This window comes from Oryx dammah, unplaced genomic scaffold, assembly GCF_014754425.2.
Source record: "Oryx dammah isolate SB20612 unplaced genomic scaffold, SCBI_Odam_1.1 HiC_scaffold_15, whole genome shotgun sequence".
In the NCBI taxonomy this organism is placed as follows: domain Eukaryota; kingdom Metazoa; phylum Chordata; class Mammalia; order Artiodactyla; family Bovidae; genus Oryx; species Oryx dammah.
This window is the reverse complement of record NW_024070199.1, coordinates 16,605,642-16,627,615: the sequence shown is the minus strand read 5'-3', so window position 1 is coordinate 16,627,615 and position 21,974 is coordinate 16,605,642. Positions and strand designations below refer to the sequence as shown.

The following is a 21,974-nucleotide window of genomic DNA, read 5'->3' as shown; positions in this document are numbered from 1 at the left end:
CTCCCTGAATTCAAGCCTAGTGCTCTTTCCACTCCAGGCTACTCTCTCAGTATTAGGAAATCGTAATTCAGAAGGAGATTAACCACAAGTGTCACAGACTTTACCCCATGGAGTTACTACCTGATCACTTCAGGTATGTGGTAGAGACATATAAGTAATGATACATGATATTCTGTACATACAATATAACAGGAATAGGAATTACCATTTATGAGATATTTATCATGTGCCTGGTACCACTGTCCTAAGCAAGTATTTACATTCCTGATAACAGTTAATCTGGACTACAACTGTACAGTGTATTTCTATTTAGAGGAGAAAAATGGGGCTCAGGGAGGGTAAACAACTCACCCAAAGCCACACAGCCATTAGGCGGCAATGGCATAGTGGTGGTGGTTTCGTTGCTAAATCGTGTCTGACTCTTCGCGACCCCATGGACTGCAGCCCTCCAGGCTCCTTCATCCATGGGATTTCCCAGGCAAGAGTACTGGAGTGGGGTGCCATTGCCTTCTCCAGGGCATCTTCCCAACTCGGGAGTCAAACCCGCATCTCCTGCGTTGCAGGCAGATTCTTAACAGCTGAGCCACCAGGGATTCCCATCAGGTAGCACTGTCTGAAGGTAAATACAGGACTGCCTGACTTCACAAGTCTACAGTTTGCATTTGAAACCAAGCCCTGATATCTGGCACTACTTAAGAAAACTATCGCTTACGACATTTTTATAGGCCATTCTATGAAACATATTAATTTTGACTCTCAGCACAAGTCTAGGAGGTAGACACAGAAGATATTATTACTCCTGTTTTACTGACAAGGACCCTGTGGCTTAGACACCATAGGTCATTGGCTTTACGGCCTGCAGCATGGTGAACACGTGCTGACGGACGTCTGCTGACAACGATGGCTTCTCCAAAAAGCCTTCCAGTCTCCTGGGCACAGGGGCCTCCCTTGGCTCTGGACTCTCAATGCGCAGTTCTCTCTCCTTGTACCTCAGGGAGCACTTCTCCCCTTCTCCCATCTCTGTGATTCACATTCAAGTCTTATTTTTCTGCAAAAATGAACTTATCTGTGCATACACAGTACACTGCATACTCAGCAAATACTTGCTGAATAAGTGAATGGAAAGTAAGTGTGGGTGTGAAGAGGTCGAATTTTTGGAAGGACTAAAAATTGAAACTTCAGAGTTAACCCATCCTATAGGACATGAACATGTGCAAAGATGATATACTACTTTTTTTTTTTATCAAACAATGATATGAAAGGCAGCATATATATCCAACAGGAGGGGACTGATAAATAATGGGACATCCATTTGGTGGAATACTATATAGCCATTAAAAGCAAATTCATAGAAGACTCTAGTGACATGGAGAAATATTTGTGATATATCACTTAGGAAAAAAGTAGGTTACTAAAACAACTTGTTTAATGTGACTTAATTTGGTTTGTTTCTGGTGAGCATTAGATACACACAAACACTTAGAAAAAAGGCTAGGGGGAAAGATAGCAAATATTAACTGGGAATATTTCTGGTAGGTGGAATTATGACAGCTTAAACTTTCCTCTGTAGAGTTCTTAGCATTTTCCAACTCTTTTGCAATGATAAACAGGTTTACCTTTTGGAAGTGGAACTACCCGTACGAATGTTACTGAGAGAGTTTTGAAAGCCAAGCCTTACCCCTGGGGTTGGTAAGTGTGGCTTCCGTGGCTTTTCCACCATCTCCACAGCGAGTGTCATCGAAGGGGAGGCACTGGTCACCTGTCCCCGCCACCACCTCAGAGTTCTTGACAAGGTCCTTTACCACCACCGTGGACTTGATCTTGAAGACCCGCCGGCTGGTGGTGTCCGAGAGGAAGACGGCCCCACTCATGGGGTCTGTGGCCAGGTAGTATTTGTGTGCTGGGCTGTGACTGGAAAACAAGGACACACCAGCTGGTGAGCACTTTCTTCTTTCCTGACAGGCAGCCAGAGATACAGAACTTGAGATTAAGCCAAAGAGGAGACAATGTCCCTCTTTGGGGTGATGATTCCCCAATTTTCCTGACCTCTGTGGTTGGCCTTTGCTTCTCACCCAACTATGAATGCAAGAGCTTCTGGTTGATGACTGTCATGCCCAGCCAACAGTGCGATGCCTGTGTTTTCTTTAAAAAGATTATCCGTTGAGGCTGACCAGAGGTGGTCTGTAAATCCAGACCAGAGACACGAAAGGATCTGACTTTTAAAAACACTTCAAAACGAAACAAAACAACACACAAGCTCTTCCCCCATGCAGCTTTTACAGCAGCTCCACCCCCACCTTGGGACTGACTGCTAAGGTCCCAGCCAGACTGGGCCGCAGCCAGTGTCAACGGCGTCTTCTTTTGACCCTCCTGTTACACTTATCAGGGGCCCACTAGTCTCCGTCCTGCAGCCAGACCCAAATGAGCCACACGGTTAGTCTGTGATTGGCAGCAACAGCCAAGGAAGAAGAAATGGGAGCTGTGCTGGTGATAGTTTTGTTTCTGCAAAGCAGCCACAAAGAGCAGGATGCGCTGACAGATGTGAAGCTAGGTGGGGGTGTGAAGCTAGATGACAGATGTGAAGCTAGGTGGGGGCTGTACAGAGAGATGACGGAGACGAGGCCGCATCTCCAGGCACAGGGCAGGAAAAATTGCGCAGGTCTGGGTTCAGATCAGTCCGGGTTCCATGTCTAGCTCTGTCATTTTGTGGTTCTGAAACCTGGGCAACGGACCGGGTCTCCTGAGCCTCAAGTTTTCTTCATCTGCAAAATGGGTGTGTGAACCTTGCTGGTATAGTGGGAACATTAAATAGAGTGTTATATAAATTATATGAAAACTACTCAGCATAGTGCATGGCACAGAATGCTGTGTGTGCTGTGCGTAATCACTCAGCCGGGTCCGGCTCTTTGTGACCATCTGGACTGCAGCCCGCCAGGCTCCTCTGTCCAAGGGGATTCTCCAGGCAAGAATACTGGAGTGGGTTGCCATGCCTTCCTCCAGGGCATCTTCCCAACCCAGGGATCCAACCCAGGTCTCCCGCATTGCAGGCAGATTCTTAACCATTTGAGCCACCAGGGAAGCCCACAGTAGGCACTTGGTAATCATAATTATTATTTTAATTACTAGTCATTATGTCTGTTTTTACCTTTGGAGAGGACTAAGAGTAGGTATCTCTTATTAAGCTGAATTTTGCTATCATGTAGTAATGATTTACAGTTTCTTCCCAGTCTAGGCCATTCCCTCACCAATTGTCATCAGCCTTCCTGACAACTTGTCCCTCAAACATGTCTTGACGCCTCTTTGCACCTGTGGTTTCTGCTCGGGGGACCATCCTGTATCCTCCAGTTCTCAGCCTGCTGAACTGCTATCCATTCTTCAGGTGTCAGCGCAAACGGTACCTTTTCTGTCAAACCTCCTCCAGCCTTTCTTCCCTATGCACTGAGATTATCTTATCATATCTGGGTTACAGGACACTGGACGTAATGCTCTGGCTATTTACTTATGTGTCTGTCTCCAAAAGTCTTCCCTGGGGGCTCAGGTGGTAAAGAATCAGCCTGAAACTCTTTGTGTTGCAAAGAGTCCAACATAACAGCGGATAACACTTTCACTTTCCACTCTGTCTCCCCAGTCCTGTCACTACTTGATGGGAAGAGATGGGATTTTATTCTTTTCTGTGTTTCCAATGTTCAGCTTGATGCTTTTCTAGCCCACAGCAGGCATTAAGTGCATGAGATCTCCATTTTTAGTTTATTTAAACAGTATTTTCAATCAAATTACTTAGCTTTCTTGTAACTTCTCTCTTAGGAGCGGTGGTAACTGGAGAGATGTCCTATTTAGCTAGACATGTCCCCTGTGACTTTCCCTATAACAAGTGACAGATTTAATTTTCCCAGATGACACTGATTCTGGCTAAATAAAATGTACTGACCTTAGATCCTACTCTGCAATGCTGGGGCAGCCTTGAGCTTTCTGATTCTTGATGATGGCTGGAGGTCAATTTCTTTTCATATCACCCATAACAAACAGGTGCTATTCATCAAGGCAGAAACTGGGTCTTTGAGGAATATGGTGGGGCCCCTGTCCACTGAGAGTAGGCGCCCCCATCCCAAGATTTTGGCTCACATCAACCCAGAGAAGTGCCACTTAGGTGATGTTTCTCAGATCGGTGAATTCCAGAAGAGGGTGGCATTTGGCAGACTGTTCAGCGGCCCCCTCTTTTCTGCCCCAGAACAAATTTGAGGCTGGGGTTTCATCAGCTAACCGTAAGGGAAAGAGCACTAGTTTTGAACCGAGAGAATGTGGGTTCTAGTTTGGACAAGCCACCTAAAAGTTTCCAGCAGTAGGCTCCTCAGCCTCAGATGCTGGCATCCCTGCCCTGCTCTGCTCACAGGCTTATCATCAGGATCAAATGAAATGATCCAGCTCAATAGCTCAACGGCCCTTTCCAGGTGGCAGAGCTGTTGGACAATCTTCCACTCACTTCTTCCTTGGGCCACTTGCACTGGGAGCGGCACCTCGACCTCTCCCAGGAGCTGCACCCCCAGTCCTGGGGGCAGAGCTGTGGATGAGCAGGCTGCTGGTGTGGAAGCATTGGCCGCCACCTCTGGGCGCCAGTTTGTCCCAGACATGGTGCCAGCCTTTTATATGCACCACCTCCTTTTCATCACAAATACCATGGAAGGCAGGTGCTTATTTAAAAAAAAAAAAAAAAAACTGCTTTAGAAACCTGAGATGAGAGATGTTTAGAACCCGGAAACTTGAGCAGGGACAGAAAGTGCTAAGTGGCAGGATGGTGTTTATCTCTGATCTGCTGGATGCCAGAGTCTGTTTGCTCTACGTCCCCGTGCTGCTCCTCAGGGCCTAGGAAGCTCCTCTGCCTTCCTCGCCCAGGGCACCTGCTCATCTCTTAGGACTTAGCTCCAGCATCACCTCCTCTGGAATACCCACCTCTCCCAGATTCTGGGGTCCCTGCTTGCCCCTCCTTCTGTTGTGTCTCCACCAGACTCTCAGCACATTATACTTTCAGTAACTCCAGCACCTTAAGACCCTTTTCTGCTTGGCTGTCTGATTCCTCAAGGACATCTTGGACTCTTTAGGGGCAGGGCCAGGCTTCAAGTTCCTGGTGCTTAGCCCCGAGCTGGTTCAGAGTCAGTGTTCCAGAAAGGCCTGCTAACTTTATGAATCCGTGAGTAAATGTCTATTGGCTTCTTTGGGATTACAGACAGGAAATACCCACTGCTAAGGATCGTAGGGTAATGGTTCTCAACACGGCTGCATATCAGATTCACCTGGAAAACTTTTCTGTTTTTTAAAAACCCTCACCCATCACATCTGAAGGGCCTGGGTATCTGTCCCTTGAAGACCACTTGGTTGCTCCTGAGGCCCAGCTGGCTTTGGAAACCATGCCTTTAGAGCAGAGCTTTTCAGACTTTGACGTGCTCATGAATCATGTTAAAATGAAGATTTCAGCTTTGCAGTTCTAGGTGTGGTCCAAGAGTCTGCGCTTCTAACGAGTTCTCAGAGGATGCCGATGTTGCTTATCTGTACTTGGAGGAGTGGGGCCTTCCTTAGAATACTTTGCAAACCATAGATGTGAGAGACGGGACATGGCCTACTGCTGAGCCCCCAGGCCTGGTGCTGTGGACAGGGACCCTGTCTGATCCAGTTCTGATCCGCAGTATCCTGGGCAGGGCTGGGCACAGAGCGGGCTCACAGTTCCACTGCCACTGCCAGAGTTTGCGCAGGAGTTCCTGAGGACCTGCATTCTTTCCCACTTCCTTAAACACAACCCCGGTGCCTCTGGAAATTATGCAAAATCTTCAGGGCTATAAGGTTTTAATCCTGGAGTAAATGAGCTGCAGTGGGCCTCACTCTGACCTCTATCTCGACAATGTGGGGAGTTTCCTAGTAGGAGCTGTGAGCCCAGGAGTCTCTTGGCACCAAAGGCAACCCATCCCCTGTTCTGAGTGGGGATTTTCCCTCTCCTTCAGAATAAGACCTGCTTTGTGCAAAGGGGTGTCCTTTGACCACATCAGGTAGCAGCCTTGGCAGACCTTGATCCACTGGTTCTTGGAACTAGTAGAAAGAGCTTGAGCACTGGAACCACACAGACAGGGGTTCAAATACCAGCCCCATCACCCACGTGATAGGTGACCTTGGGCAAATTATTACTTTGAGCCTCAATTATTTGTCATCTGAGAAATAGGGATAATCATAACTACTTCCAAGGGCTACTTTGAGGATGAAATTGTATGAAGGTTGTAAACCTTTGAGGATAGTGCCTGCTCCATTAAAAAATAAAAATGCCCAGTTAATGGCAGCTGGTCACCTTGAGAAACCTCCAGAACGTTTATGTTACTGCACAATGAAAAACACCAGTATGTCATACTTAATACTGTCTGTCTAACCTATTTTCTGAGGCAACTAAGGAATCTCTTTGAGTTAACATAGTATGTGTAGCTGAGTTTGACAGAGATTTGAGTTCAGATGTACTTCTGAATAACAGACTTCAAACATTCCTCCATGACCCTAGAGGAGAGATCTGGGAGGAGGTGAGGACCCTTAATCCCTCAAGGAAGGCAAGGAGGACAATGCCCAGGGGACTGGGGGTCTCTATGCTGAGCATGCCCAGTGTGGTGGGCTGAATTAAGGTTGTAAAGGCAAAAGAGAGAGAGAGACACACCCACATAGGCTGAGTCCTAGCCTGAGCCTCTAGTTCCTCGGAGCAGCTGGAACAGTAAATGCTAATTGACTAAGAGGACGGAATTTCAGAATTTCTTTATTCCATTTCTGGCATTTACTGATGGGAACATTAAAGCTCTGAGAGAGGGAGGGATTTGCCAGTATCCAGGTGCCAGTTGAAATCAGAGCTGGAGCCCAGGTCTTCTCCCTCCTGACTGTCCTTAGAAAACTGGAAGGCAGAAAGTAATTCCATTTTTCTCTTCTACTTTGGTTCACTTTCAAAATAGGTTTTAGCACCTGAGAAAACAATGAATTGAGAGAGGGCAGGGAGCCAGCTCTGAAATCATACCATGGGTACATCAAAAGATCACTAAATTGCACAAACAAGAGGTACCAAAATCACGACTCTCAATTTATAGATGATGCCATTGGAAACTAGAAAAGCTGTGTGACCAGCCTAAGGCCACACGAATGCACAGCAAAGCTGGACGAGCACCCTGGCTTCTGACTCTTGCCAGCTAGGTCCCCCCATCTCCTAGCTGTGGCCCAGGCAGTCACCACCACTGACTAGAGGTTTTAATGGGAAGTGCTAGGGTTCTATCCAAGATCTTCATATGAAATGTACCGTGTTTGCTAAAAAACTGAACTTGAGGGCACATATAGTTCATAGTTCAGTAACATCTGTACTAAGTTCTTTGGATATCTCTATTCTATTTCAGTGTCAGGAAAAATACTGCTCCTCTGAGAAGGGGGCATATTTTCCCATTTCTGGTAACATAAACCCTGAAAACGATTATGCTTCTCTGTTTAATCTGACTGCTAGGAAGCTCAGAGTCCTATCTGATGTGTAATCACATATATGTTTTTCTCCTTTTTTCTTTTGTTCCCAAATTCTATTTAATTTATTTTAATACATGTGTCTTTGGTTGTAAGAAGACTGAATTCCTTTTCAGGATAGACAGCGACATAATCATCATCATCTAATTGTTATGATGATGATAATAATAGTAACAATAACAATAATAAAAATAATAACTCATTAGAGTGCCTGGCACAATGCTAGATACTTTATAAATATCCTCTGTATCCCATATAACAATCTCCAAGGGACATTTTATTATCTTCAAATTAGAAACTAATGCTCAGTTAGATTTAAACAGTTTTCCAAGGTCACACAATTGAGAGCTTCGGTTTCCTCATCTGTAAATTGGATGTATCATGAAAAACTACTTCAAAGGCGGTCTGAGGGTGCATTGCTTTAATCTATGTAAAACGCTTAACCTGCTTTCTACTACACATTAAATGCCCTCTACATATTACTATTATTATCTTAAAAGAATATATATGATTGCTGTGTTATTACCATAATTATACAGACATGGACATAATCACTGTTGGATTGGGATCTGTCTGACTCTCTACTGTCCTTATCTCAAGTAAGTGCCCACCCACGTGCCAGTCTGATCTGCGCCCACCAGGTAACTGAGAGCCAAGTGGGTGGCAGTGCAAGCCACCCCCTATGTGCCATGGCTGCTGCCAGGCCACCCGGACGCGTGGGAGGCGGGGGGACTCTGAGGTGACCGTCACCTAGGAGCCGGATGAGCGCCGCAGCCCGGGGACGTCAGTGTGTCTGACGAGGACCACTGCTGCTTGCTGCAGGGCCACTGGGAGCCTACACAACAGATCTACTCTGTGACAAAGCTCCTGTTTGGGGGCTTCTCCCTGTGGGTGGCGTGTATGGCCTGAACATCTTCCCCCATCTGGCCTAGCTGGCAGACCTCCTGGAGGGGTCCCTTGGCATCCCAGCCTCCAAACCCGAGGCACCTGGAATGCCCGGAGACGGACGAATCTGCAGCCTATCTTCTGCCAGGATCTCTGCCTGATTGAGTCCTTCTCCCGGCGTTCCCACTGTGATCCTCCAAGTCACTCAACACAGTGGGGATAATCTCCTCCTTCGTTCCCAGGATAATCAGACTAGGGTGTGCAAATTACTCTGCCAAGAGTAAAATCTCCCCTATTACTCAGCCTGTCATGTTCACACACTACCAAAATAAATGCTGTGCTGTGCCAGAGACGAAAGGAGCTCAGGCTCTCCCTACCCGCCTTCACCATTATTAATGACTTTCTTTCCCTGTAGCCGATGTACCCCCAATCAGATCCAATCACAGGAGTCATTTGCCACGGAGCGATCTGAAATTGACACGTGCAGCTTACCATACAGCATGCAACAAGGCAGGGAGAGACAGGAAATTCTCCACTGGTTGGCTTACCTATGTCTGAAATCTTTATTTCTGACAGAAGACAGGAGAGCAGGGAATAGAAGAAAGAATGAAGTGTTAGCAACAGGGTTAGAAGCATTATTAGCAGCCTGAAAACTTGACAGCAATGGTTCTGTACAATACTGTAATAAATAAAGACTTAGCTCTGACACTGATATATTTCATATTGGATATTACTTGTCAGTGAGCTCACTTATAAGCAGCTACATATCACGGAAGCGGCATGGTTTCACCCGCACCAACACTGCTGACTCTAGCAGAAGAGGGCGCGGTTGACCCGGGTGGCTGCTTGCACCAGGGCTAAGCCAGAGGCTGGCATGGTCAATTCCTCCCCTGCCTGGAGATGTGCACTCAGAGATACGCTCACTGCTGTGTCTCCGCCTCTGTGCACTCTGCCCTACTGAGAGTGACCCAGACCTGTGTGGCCCACCACGATCGTCCTCCTAATAGAACGGAGAATTGGAGCTACATTCTGCTTACAGGGGAGAAGGTGACACAGAGAAACAGTCCTGGGAAAGAGGATGGGAAGGAAATATCCTGAGATGATAACCTATCAATAAATTATTTTTCCCCCAAAGTAATTTCCTCCTCCCTTCCTTACATACTATCTTCCGTGATCTCTCTACAACTATGGCAGGGAGACAGGGAAAGTGGGGTCTCTAATTTAAAAGAGGTGAAAAAGGAAGTCCAGAGAGGGTAAGTGGTCCAGTTTCAGTTCCTCTGCCAAGGTGGGCTGACCCCTAGCCTATGGCTCTCTCTCCATTAAGGCACAGGAAAGAGAAAGACAAGATGAGCAGTTGGACTAAAGCAAACACACTCAAGGGTTCCCGTTTCCCTGGCAGGTATCTATGCCGGTCAAACTCACAAAAGAGAGAAAACAAAACGGGCAGAGACTCTCCTGTCAATGGCCTGGTTCTCACTCCGCCTGATATCTGATTTCCTATGAGTCCACAGAATGTGAGTTCTGCTTTTTTGTCATGGCCAAAGAGCCCCCGGCTTCCTTTATCCCACTGTGGGTCGGGTGGGTGAACACAGTGCTCTCATCTGCAGGGTAGTGATGGTTGTGGCCAGCCAGCTGGCCTTCCCCTCCTCTCCTGTGTGCCCTGCAGAGAGGGGTTCTCAGCGGGCAATCACCTCTGGGATAAGTAAACATGGCGCTCAGCCAAGGTGGCCCCCTCTGGGCCCCATGACAATGCTTTGGTGAGGCAGAGCTGTGTGGTGGCCTTCTGGGTTTGGGTCTGCCAAGCTGGACCCTGGGGAGGTTCCTTAAATTCCCTGAGTCTCCTTTATCTTATTTGTCAAGGGCAACAGTAATAATTAATAGTAAATAATAGCAAATAATAATAGCAGAGCAGTCTTATTAACACCAGGCAAATAGAAGAGGCCTTGCAAGAGAGAGTTTCCTCTTCCCCTGGTTACTTCCCAGCTCAAGGGCCCATCCTGCTCACATGGACTCCAGCCCAGGAGATGGGCAGAGTCCATTCTCTAAAACAGCCCTGAGAAACCTGGTACAGTTTCTCCTGAAAGGGAGGGTGGGGCTCCCCCATCTCTAACCAACCACAGCTCTGGTTTGGTGCCAAGAAGCAGGAAAAAGATTGAAGGGCTTCCAAGGAGTCTAACTCAGTGGCTGGCCGCCTCCTCCATCATCTGGACAGCAACGGTATCTCCTTGTCCCCAGGGTGGTTTGTCTGCATTTCCGTGCCCCGTGGAGAGCGGCATTGGCTGCCTCAGAGCCTCTAGCTCACAGATCAGCCTCTGGGAAGTGACCGGGGAGGCTCTGTTCTGTCCCCTTCTCGGGCCAGTGGGTCCTGCCAGGTGGGCCCGTAGGGTGGTGAAGGGACATGCTAGGAACCGTGGGGGAGGCCTCACCAAACATACCTCAGCTCCAGGATGTTGGTGACGTTCCCGGAGGGGAAGATCCTTCGGATGTAGTTGAAATCTCCCACGTAGAGGCTGCCATCGGCGCCGCACGTGAGGGCCACAGGGGCTAGGAGCTTGTTGCCGTCGGCGAGGCCATTGCAGCTGGGACAGGAAATGCTCCTGCGGCGCCCATTGCCCATGATGCTCCCGATGACAGGCGGCTGCTGAGACACAAACTGGTTCTCCCCGTTTCCCTTGTGCAGGATGCCTGGGACGAGGGCAGAGGAACGGAGTCAGTGATGGGGCTGGGGTGGCTCCCCCTGTGGCTGCAGAGTTACCCTGGTTTGGCAAGGGATGCCAGATCCCTGCCTACTGCTTCCAGACCCAGCTCCAAGGCTGCCTCACCCCATAAGGAAACCCAGGCTGTCCTGGACAGGACACGCTGCTCTGCTGATAGAGTTCCCACGGCAAGGCTGTAAGACGGGTGCTGTTACCCTCCCAGTATTGACAGGGGACCCCTGACATCACGTATTGACGTATGACATCACATAGATGACAGGAGAAGCACTTCTGAATCCCGGCTCTGAACCATTCAGCTTCACTGACTCTCAAATAAACTGTACACGCTGCACGGGCCAAGTTTGTGTCTCCATCACAGCACAGAACTGTTTTTTTTTTAAAATGTGCAATAGCTTTCTGTCTTAAAAAACCCGAAGTTACATACCTTATTTTAAAAAATAGTTTATTACTAAGAAGGTAAGCATCATTGTATGCTTCAGCAAATAGTGGTTTTTTTGTAGGTGGAGGATCTTGCCTCGGTGTTAAAGGCACAGCACAGAATTCTTTATTACACTTATCTGTCCTCTCTTTACCATTTCAGGTGTGGAGACAATGTCTTTCCCCCTCTGTATCTCAGTGCCTAGCACAGAACCTGACATAGAGGAGATAGACACGCATGAAGGAGACTCAGTCTAAACTAGCCCTGGACTTCATTCACCTCCAGACTTTTGTTTGCAGTTATTTTGGCTTTTCTGACACTTATGACCAAACTGAGTCCTAACTACTACTCACAGGTCAGTTTCTGGACGCCTTGTTCTATCCTATGGAATCTATTTATCTGTTCCTGTAAACAGCATCACACAGTTTTAGGTATTATGGTTTTCCTAAAATAGCTTAACATCTGGCAAGTGCTTCTTTTTTGTTCTTATTTTAAAGAGTGCCACAGTTATTTATAAATCTTTATTTTATCACAGACTTCAGAATTAGTTTGTCAATCCCTGCCCCCCATACACAGTGGCTTTGATGGGCATTCTTGCATCTACAGATTAGGTAGAAGAGATCTGACATCATCACATTTACTTGTCCAATCTTGAAACACAGTCCCAGGGAGCTATCTAACATACAGATCTGGGATTTCCCTGGTGGCCCAGCAGTTAAGTGTCTGTCTGCCAGTGCAGGGGACACAGGGTCCAATCCTTGGTCTGGGAGGATCCCACATGCTGCGAGGCAACTAAGTCCATGTTCTGAAACTACTGAGCCCGTGAGCCTAGAGCCTGCGCTCTGCAACAAAAGAAGCCACTGTAACGAGAAGCCCGCGCCTGGTAGCAAAGAGTAGCCCCAGCTCGTCACAACTAGAGACAGCCTGTAGGCAGCAACTCAGACCCACTGCAACCAAAAGGAAATGAATAAATAAATAACCTTTAAAATACAGATCTGCCAGTGGCACTCCATGCTGTAAAGCCTTCAGAGGCTTGAGGTTTGCCTCTGGGTGGAGTCGAAAGTCCTAATCTTCCTACCTGGGACTCCAGCTGCTCAGGCCCCCCACTCCGGCTTTTGCTACTCCCTTCATTTCACCCTGTGCTCAAAGCACAGTGATCGTTTTTCTCCAATCACTCCTCTTTCAGGCTTCAGGGCTTTGGCATGGACTGTGCTCTCTGCCCAGAATGTTCTTCCTGCTTGATATACATGGCTAATGCTGTAGACCCCTGGAGACCCAGTCTGGAAGTTCTCTCCAAAGACACAACCTGCTGAACCAAGAAGCTGAGTCAGGGGCTTCTCTTCTGCGCCCCCACAGTGTTCCCAGCTTCCCTCTGTGACGGCACCATCCATGGCATGGTGTGAAAACTGCCTGAGAAGTGTTTGCCTTGCCCAGAGTGTAAGCCCTTGAAGCACTTCACTTCTGTATCCCCGGCGCCCAGCAGGGACGAGTACAGAGCAGGTTGCCAAGGGGTATTTGTATTAACCCTTCTGACCAGTGGATCACACATGAGCCTATGGAATTTGAAGTGTGTGTGTACGTGTGTTTTTGCCTCACAGGGAACAAAGCATGTGACACAAGACTCACACCATGGCCTGGCTCCTGGAATTCTACTAATCCACTCACCGCTTTGGATGTTGAGGGCATGGTGCTTGTCCAGGCTCCATCCTCCCAGCTTGGAAGCATCGATTTCATAGCCCTGCAGCACTGCTGTTCTTTTCTCCCACAGGATCAGATCTGGGCAGGATTCATACTCATAACCCACGGAAACTGTAGGGAAAAAAAAGCACAAAATGCACACGTGAGCAAAGCCTCTTCTTTGGCTTTAGATCTGCATGCAAGCCCCCTGCTTGTCTTTGGTTTGAAAAGAAAGAAGGATCAGATTCCTAAGTGGCAATGAGATTTATATGCAACACTAACCCAGGGAGGCTGAGCCTGAACATCCTTTTTTGGGGTGTGATGGTACACCACTGTGAAGCGAAAGTGTTAGTCTCTCAGCCACATCTGACTCTTCGCGACCCCATGGACTCTAGCCCGCCAGGGTCCTCTGTCCGAGGAATTCTCCAGACAAGAATATTGGAGTGGGTAGCCATTCCTTCATCCAGGGGACCTTCCCGACCCAGGGAACGAACCCATGTCTCCTGCATTGCAGGCAGACTCTACCATCTGAGCCACAGGGTAAGACCTTGGTACATCATTAGGAAATGTTAAACAAATGTTCTAAATACTTTAAGGACCCATGTCAACTGATTCTAGGGAAATGGTCTTTAGTATGGAAAGCACTTTAGGTACTAAAGTCTTCATGCAGTGTTATTCATAATAGTGGAAAGTTGGAAGTAATCTAAAGGTTGAAAGGGGATGAGAGGTTGAGCAAACCAAGAGCATCCACTCGAGGAACATGCAGCCACTGGAAATGGTGGTTCTGAAGATCATGCGTGACATGGAAAGTGCCTAAGTGGTAATGCTGAGTTAAAGGACTGGTTATATATGGTACTAAATCAATGTTAAAAAAGACTATGCATGAAAAAGGAAAATAAATTTTAATGTTAAGAAGTAGTTTTATTTGCTTATAGGACTACAGATAACTTTATTTCTATTTTTTTTTGGCCCATTTATCACATTTTTATTGATGAACATGGAAATACTTGAACAAAGAAAAAAAAAATCCTAAATCACCGATAATGAATACGTGGAAAAGGAGCTCCTTTAGGGTACTCTGAAAGCCGGAAGTTGCTTTGAGGTCTCAAAACTTGAAAATCTCCAGTTTCACTTCTGTTTCATGGATCCAGGCCTCCTTAGGGGATCACTGAGGGGCAGGCTAACCATGGAGGACTCCCCAAGGCTGGGTTTGTGAAAAGCCCTGTGACCGCCCTATGGAAAGGGACTGGCAGAGACAGGACTGCTGTTTCTTGCAAGTATCTTTCTGGGCAGACACTGCTTTCCAGGGGGCAATACCCTGCCATATGCTCAAGACGGGAATTAACACTTGGGCAGCTCTTTAGAGTTTCCTTTAGGTGCCAGGAGAGATTGCTGGCTCCCCAGAGCAGGACGGAATGTGCTGGAACATGCTCCCGTGGTCTCCTCCCTGTGACCTTGAGCCCCGCAAGGAGCCACTCTCTGCTTTTTCGTGGTCCCCAGTCATCGCAGGAAAGCAAGCCTCAGCCCCAGTGTCTGTGCAGAGAGGCCTTGACGGGCTGGAGAGCACTCAGCGCTCTCACGTCAGCTGAAAGAGGTGGCAAGGCTTCATTGCTTCTGAAGAGACCACAGAAGCAGCTTGGCTTCCAGAAGGGACTGTGAACAGTGAGGGATGGCATCTTGGCTCCCAGCGTACCCAGTGGGGAGGGGGCGGAATGCAAAACTGCAGGGGAGCTCTGGGGAAAATCCGGCCCAGCTCCTTCCCTGTGCAGCCCTGGAAAGTCCCCTCACCTCTCCGGGCCTCAGCTTCCTCGTGCAGAATACGAGGACACTTTCTGACTCACAAGGCGGTTGTGAGGATTAACTAAGATATCAGCGTACAGAGAGTTCACCCCCTGGAGCAGATGCTCAACAGACCCTCTTCTTGCCTGCCTGCCTTGCTTCCTTTTCCCTTCCTCTCCTTTCTTTTTACGCTACTTCTTCTCTGCCTCCTCACTCTGCCTTTGCTGAACCTAGAAAGGGAATGAAACTGGAGCAAGGATCAAACAAGGGCAGAAGACCAAGAGCCCTGTTCCCCCAAACCTTCCTGTCTCCTGAGGATGGCGCTGGGCCCTGCAGTGGGGAGGCTTACCGAAGGCTTCTGAGAGCCCGAACACCTTCTGGTTGTAGACGTCCGTCTTGTCCCAGATGAAGTAATAGGACAGGTCTGGGGCGGCGGCAAACCACTTCCTGAAGAGGCGGCCCTCAACTGCCACCATGAGGTGGACCTTCATGAGGTTGAAGGGGATGGTGGGGTGGGTGAGGCTGATCCTCAGGACAGATTTGTAGCCGGGGGTCCGGCTGCTCAGGTAGCTCAGCCTCATCTTGCAGCCGGAGATGGCAATTTCTTCCTGCAAAGCCTGGAGAGACAGATCACAGTGGGTGACGGTCACGGAATCACTGGCAGAGGGGAGGCAGCCACAGCCCCACGGACTCTGGGTGTTGGAGGGGCAGAGGAGGAAGAGGGGGAAGGAGGAGGAAGCAGACTGCAAAGAGGAGTGGGAGGAGGAGGGGGGAGGGAGTGGGGGAGGAAGACAAGAGCCAGAGGCCTGGGGTCCGGGGCGCACTCTCAAGTGGCACATCCCTGCCTGGTCGAGCCTCGGGCTCTTCCTCCTTTCAACAGGGATGACGATGTTCAACTCCCTGCATCAGTGAGAGGACAAGATAACGCGTGTAAAAAATACTTAGCGTCACCTCTCATTCACCTGCTGTGCATCGCAGAAGACCCACGAACCTCGGCGTTGCAGTTTCCTCACTGGGCTAGTTTGCGGACCAGGGAAGGTCACGTATATCAACGGCCCGGCACATAGCGATTACCCAGTAAATGTTTCTAAGCGGGATGACGGTGGCTGTTGTGGCTGCTGCTGCTGCTGGAAGCAGGGGGCATTGTGAAGACAGACCTTGCCCTGGGATCAATGTGGAGAGCTGTCTCAACTAGAAGAACTGCTGCTCTCTCAAAACCTTCCTAAGGTAAGATCTGTTACAAGTGACTTTCCTCTTCAGGAAGGTGAACAGAGGCTACGAGATGTTGATGGAGCCATTAGGCGGGGCTGGCAATACAGGCTGCCAGGGACCGGGAGCGAATGGCCTCAGCTCACCAGCAGAAAGAGGGCAGACGGGCTGCTTGGAGCCTGCGTGCTCTCAGGCTGTGCCGGAGGAGCAGCCTGGTGGGGAAGGCAGTGCTTCACCTGCTAGGGCAAAGAGCTCGGCTCCAAGACGGGACGCTGAAATGAAAGGCCAAGACGCCGAGCATGTGGCTGAAGGGGAGAACTTTTATCGGCTTGATGCTCTGGGCTCTGTTTCAAGAAAGGGACATCAAATCAATTGAGGCTAATGTATCCATTAAAAGGACAGTGATTATTTTACTCTCGTGTTCACAGGGAAACTGGGCCTTCACAAGGAAAGGCCTCTTCCTTTCTGTCTGTGTCATAGACGGGAATGAATTCTCACTGGTGCTCCATTCTCCTGAACACATGATGTTTCCGGGATGGGGGCCTGTGTGACAGCAATCTTCCCCAGCTTCAGCTCACAAGTTCTAGGCAAAGCAGGGCTCGAGTGCCATCCTGATGTGCTCATACATATTTATTAATACTTTCCTTAACATACTCTTTAAAATGCACATCTCCCTGTACTTGCAAAGGCTAGCCAATGACAGGACTGGGGAAACCCAGATATCATGTATTTCATGACATCTGATAATAAGCAAGGTTTGTGACCCAGCCAGGCTTGTAGACATTCAGCCCAGGGAGCACTGTAAAGAGGAGGGGGACCCTTCACCTCATTTGTCCCAAAGTCTCTGCTCCTGGGAAGCTGTCTTGCTGGAGCCAAACCAGGGCTGAGTAACAAACCACCCCTCTCCAGCAAGCTCCATCTCCACTGACAACCATCTCCTAAGAAAGGTCAGCCTGGTGGTGGAGACAGGAGACAGGCGCTGAATCTCTGAAAAGGAGTGAAGTTTCAACCTGAGGGTGCAAGGAGAATTCCCAAATTGCTGCATTTTCTTCCTTTGGGCTGCGTCTAAAGCCACTCAATAGGGCACAGCAGAGAAATGTGCCTGCTTAGCCAGCAAGAAATACACACATGAACATGTCTAAACGCCCCGCTGCCCCGACACTGGAGATCATTAAGCTGCTGGTCGCCAGAGCTCTCGTTAGGCTGGTGGGACAGCTGGGCCTTCTCCTCCAGCTTCCACACTGTCATCCCTTGCCCTCCCCAGCCTTCCTTTCCGCCATGAGAAACGGAGCCCAGATGGCAAAAGAAATTCAACTCCACATAGCTATGTGAGGCAAAGAATCTATCTTGATTTCTATCAGATTAAAACGCATTTTTCCAAATTGCTTCCTTTTAATGATAATGGAGTAAAGCACTTACATGCATGGATTTGAGCCACAGCACGCATTAACTGGGCTGAAGGCGGAGCATGTAAAATAATCTTCATAATAATACTGGTTAGAATCTGTCGAGCACTTAGTAGGTGCCAGATATTGTGTGAGGCATCTCATACACGTTTTCTCATTTAATCTTCAGTATGATGCAAACATTTGGGACCTCCGGTCTCACTCCTCTTGGTGGGAATTATCATCACTATTTTAAACATAAATAATGAGAGAGGGGAGACAATGGAAGTTGGGGAAAGGGGACGTAGAAGTGAAGTGGATGGCAGAGTGGAGAGGGAGTGGGGATTTATTATATGTTGGAGGCTGCCAGGCACTTTAAAGGGCTCACGTGTATTAAATGTGTAAGGGGGTGGTTGTCATAGCCCGACACCACCCCGCTGTGGGGTCTTGGCCATCGGGTTCCGGGTGGTGGGCTAATGGCTCTCTCTGTCCCGTCTCTGAGATCCTCCCCCACCCCCTAAATGAAATAAAAGCATGGAGAAATGCAGCTCAGAAACCCGGGTGTACCTGGATTTCCGGGACAATGGGGCCCTTCTCTGCACAGGAGCTGGCAAAGGACGTCAGCGGGGAAGGAGACACGACAGGGTTGGGGCGGGCAAAGCTGCTCAGGTCACAGCTGGGAATCTCATTCTCCTCGTGCCGCATGACGATGGTTTCCATGACGAAGAAGCGATCCCAAGGCAGCCAGAGGGTGTGCTCCTGTGCGATGAAGGGGGCCCGCTCGAACCGCAGGATGATGGAGACGCCACCGTTGGTGACCAGGTCAAAGCTGTTTGGGAGGGAAGGGTGTGAAGGAGAGGAGTGGCAGCCAAAGGAGGAGAGAGGCAGAGAAAGGAGGAAAAATTACACCAAAGGGTCTCAGCACTTGCTGAGGGAGACCCTAACACCTCAAAGACCTGACCGCAGTCACGCACAGTGACCCAGATCCTGGAAGGCACTATTGTTTTGAAAGTGATTCACCACAGAGAATTTGCCAAGACCAAATAATAACCTGCTATGGAGAACCGTTTTCCAGGACACAGGACCACTGATGAGCCTCTGCTGTGGTGCTTCTGGTACTTAGGGTCTCTTAGAGCTGAAGCTCAGTGAAAGTTTATCAGATAAAGCAGAGCAAACCCTGCCCGGCGTTAGGAACCCTAAGCTTAGTCCTGGCTCTGCCATGGGCTACTGTGTGATCTTGGGTAAGTCATTTAGCCTCTCTGATTCTCAACTGTCTCATCTGTAAAAAGCAAAGGTTCCAATAAATTCTTAAGTCATTAAAATTCTAATTTTAGGGCTTCCCTGGTGGCGCAGTGGTAAAGAATCCGCCTGCCAATGCAGGAGACCCAGGTTCGATCCCTGGGTCAGGAAGATCCCTTGGAGGAGATAATGGCAACTCATCCCAGTATTCTTGCCTGGGAAATCCCATGGATGGAGGAGCCTGGCAGGCTACAGGCCCATGGGGTTGCAAAAAGAGTTGGACATGGCTGAGCAACTAAACAACAATAACAACAATAGTAACTTTAACTCTGATTATGATACGCAACCAGGCTTCTGGAGTTACAAATGGTGAAGTAAGTTTAGAGAAGGGTGCGGTTAGAATCACCGTAACTTAAGTGAAAGGGGAACCAGAAGACGGGGTCCCAAACTCTGAGATGAGATGAGATCTCTGTGGCAGTATCGCTGAGAGGTGGTCACGCAGCCCTTGTTCGTTGCCCCTTGGGGATGGCCGGGCACTTGTTGGTAGCTCTGCTTTTGGCTCAAGCATCTTAATTCCCATCACCTGCAGATAAACCTGGCAGGGTACTTGTCCATTCAAGCTTTGGCATGGAGCTTTTTTTTTTTTTTTTAAATCCCAGGAAACCAAGTTCCCATTTGTGCCCCATGCTTCTAACACTGCCTCATACAGTGTCTGAGCTGGGGACTCTGCAGCTTTGTGGCCAGAAACCAGGCGAGCTCACGTTATAGAAGATGGCAAAGGAGGCCCAGCGGCAAGCGCAGATGCATCCCTAGTTCTGCAGGCAGCGTCTGCTTTGTCAAGTAGAGTGTGTGGCTGCTTCTTAAGCTCTCACGTTCAATGTGCAACAAGATTAATTCAGACCCACCCCCATCAAAAGAGAAAGTTCAAAATCAAGTAACAGCTGACTCACTGGAAGCAAACTTCACTGCCATCTGACCTAGTCCTTTCTCTGAATCTGATGTTGTACTTCCTTCTACAGAATCACCTCCAAGGAGCCAAATTTCCAGTGATGAGATGCTCTGCCCCCCGGAGGACTGTCTCATCTCTGGTTAGTTCTGGTTGTTAGTAGACTTTTCGGGGTTGGGGGGCGGTGGGCGGAGTGAGCCTGGCTCCCTCTCCTTACAGTGCCTTAGCCACTAGGCCTTGTTCTTCCTGCTGGGGTGACTTCAAACTAGTCTGCCTCTGCCTTGGACAGTCCTCTAGGACTTGGAAACGTTGATCCTGTCCACCTGCCACCTCCCGGCTCTGATGTCTCTTTGGACAGAGCCCTTCAGCTCTTACTCTCAGGACGCATTTCCAAGGCCTGTCCTCATCTTGCTCTTTTGGAGGAAGGGCTTCTGCTAACTCCTGGCCCACTCAGGATTCCAGTCCCCTCCCCAGGTCCCCCCTGCACCATATACACTCCTCCTAAGAGCCCACATCACTGTGCACGGGAATCCTACATTCACTCTCAGACCCAGGGACACCGATTTCGCTCAGTCTCTCCAAACTTAACCCAGAGTTTCATGGTTATATGAGTAGTTTATAGAATGAATGCCTGAGTGACACTGTCAAATTCTTCTGAATTGACTGTACACTGAACACCCTAAGTTCTTCCCTCCTTTGGCTACTACTCTAAGTCAATCCAATGTTTACCTGTGTAGCTGGTTTTTGGGACCCTACCCCAGGACCTCATTTTCATCCCAGATAAACACACCTGGCAGGATCAGCCTCATTGTTCCAGTTTGCTTTTCCCTCTTCTAGAAGCTGCAGGGGTTTTGCACTGAACTAGCATCAGATATTGCTCTTGGTAGATGGTGCCCTCGGATTTGGGTTCCCAAGCTCCAAAGCCTGACTCTTCCGTGTTATGCTAAACCTTTTTATCCGTTTTGCCTGCTCGTCACTGAGCCCCTTCTAGGTTCATGTAACCTCTGTGTAGAGGAAGCTGGGTACCACCATCCTTTGATACTGATGATAGAGAAAAACCAGGGAAGGTGCTTATTTTCAGCTAAGAGTTTAGGTGTTGGCTTTGTTTGGGGAAAACACTCAGGGAACAAGTTTTCTGTCATAGAAATGACAGCATTTGTACTTTGACAGGACATTTTTTTTTAACACCAAAAGCATTTTGTTTTGGGGTACAGTCAATCAACACTGTTGTGGACAGGACATCTTTTTTAACCAAAAGCACTTTGTTTTGGGGTACAGTCGAGCAACACTGTTGTGGACAGGACATTTTTTTTAACCAAAAGCACTTTGTTTTGGGGTACAGTCGAGCAACACTGTTGTGGACAGGACATTTTTTTTTAACCAAAAGCACTTTGTTTTGGGGTACAGTCGATCAACACAGTTGTGGACAGGACTTTTTTTTTTAACCAAAAGCACTTTGTTTTGGGGTACAGTCGATTAACACTGTTGTGGACAGGACTTTTTTTTAACCAAAAGCACTTTGTTTGGGGTACAGCCGATCAACACTGTTGTGGCTGTGGCAGGTGAACAGCATGACGGAACATTTTTAACTGTCAAGGAGGACTGTGGCCTGACTTACACGCTCCCTTCACATGAGGATAAGTGTGGGGAGGGAATGAAGACAAAATGTAAAGACACTTTCTCAAGGCCATGAGCCAGCTGGGGGTGGCTGCTGCCAAGAGCCAGGCCCGCTCATCTGAAGGGAAACCTCGCTGTGGACACGGCTGTGATTCTGACCTCAAAGGGAAGGCCTGCTTCTCGTATGAAGCCAAACTTGGTGACGGCTGGCCAGAGCACTGCTGCTTAGCCCACAAGTGACTGACATCACCTGCCTGCGCCTCAGTCTCCCCGTGTGAGATGAAGTTGGTGATCACTGTTACTTGGCAGAGTTATTAATTAGATAGATGAGATAATGGATGAGGAAAGCGCTGGGCTCCATTCCCTGGGCTTTGTGCTTCAGTGACTCTGAGCTGCTTCTCTTTTCTGCTAATTCCTCTAAATTTTTCTTCGTGACTTCTATTTTCCATCTTTATAATGATCTGTTTGGCTAGCTTCCCTGCTACTGTCTTCTGTTTGTGAAATCTTCTTACAACTTGAGGTCTGGCATTTTAGCATGGTGTGTGTGTGTGTAAGTGTGAGGGTGTGTGTGTGTAAGTGTGAGG

The 21,974-nt window shown here is 48.5% G+C and overlaps 1 protein-coding gene across 1 annotated transcript in view; it reads right to left on the bottom strand.

Moving 5' to 3' along the window:
- The window catches only part of LOC120874267 (teneurin-4), a 327,401-nt gene that overhangs the window by 51,536 nt on the left and 253,891 nt on the right, over window positions 1–21,974 (bottom strand). The window contains exons 15-19 of the mRNA XM_040255609.1: window positions 18,156–18,417; window positions 15,344–15,611; window positions 13,204–13,347; window positions 10,839–11,088; window positions 1,679–1,911 (exon numbers count right to left, since the gene is read on the bottom strand). Of these exons, the coding sequence (XP_040111543.1) occupies window positions 1,679–1,911; window positions 10,839–11,088; window positions 13,204–13,347; window positions 15,344–15,611; window positions 18,156–18,417 (1,157 nt within the window). The remainder of the gene's footprint in view (window positions 1–1,678; window positions 1,912–10,838; window positions 11,089–13,203; window positions 13,348–15,343; window positions 15,612–18,155; window positions 18,418–21,974) is intronic.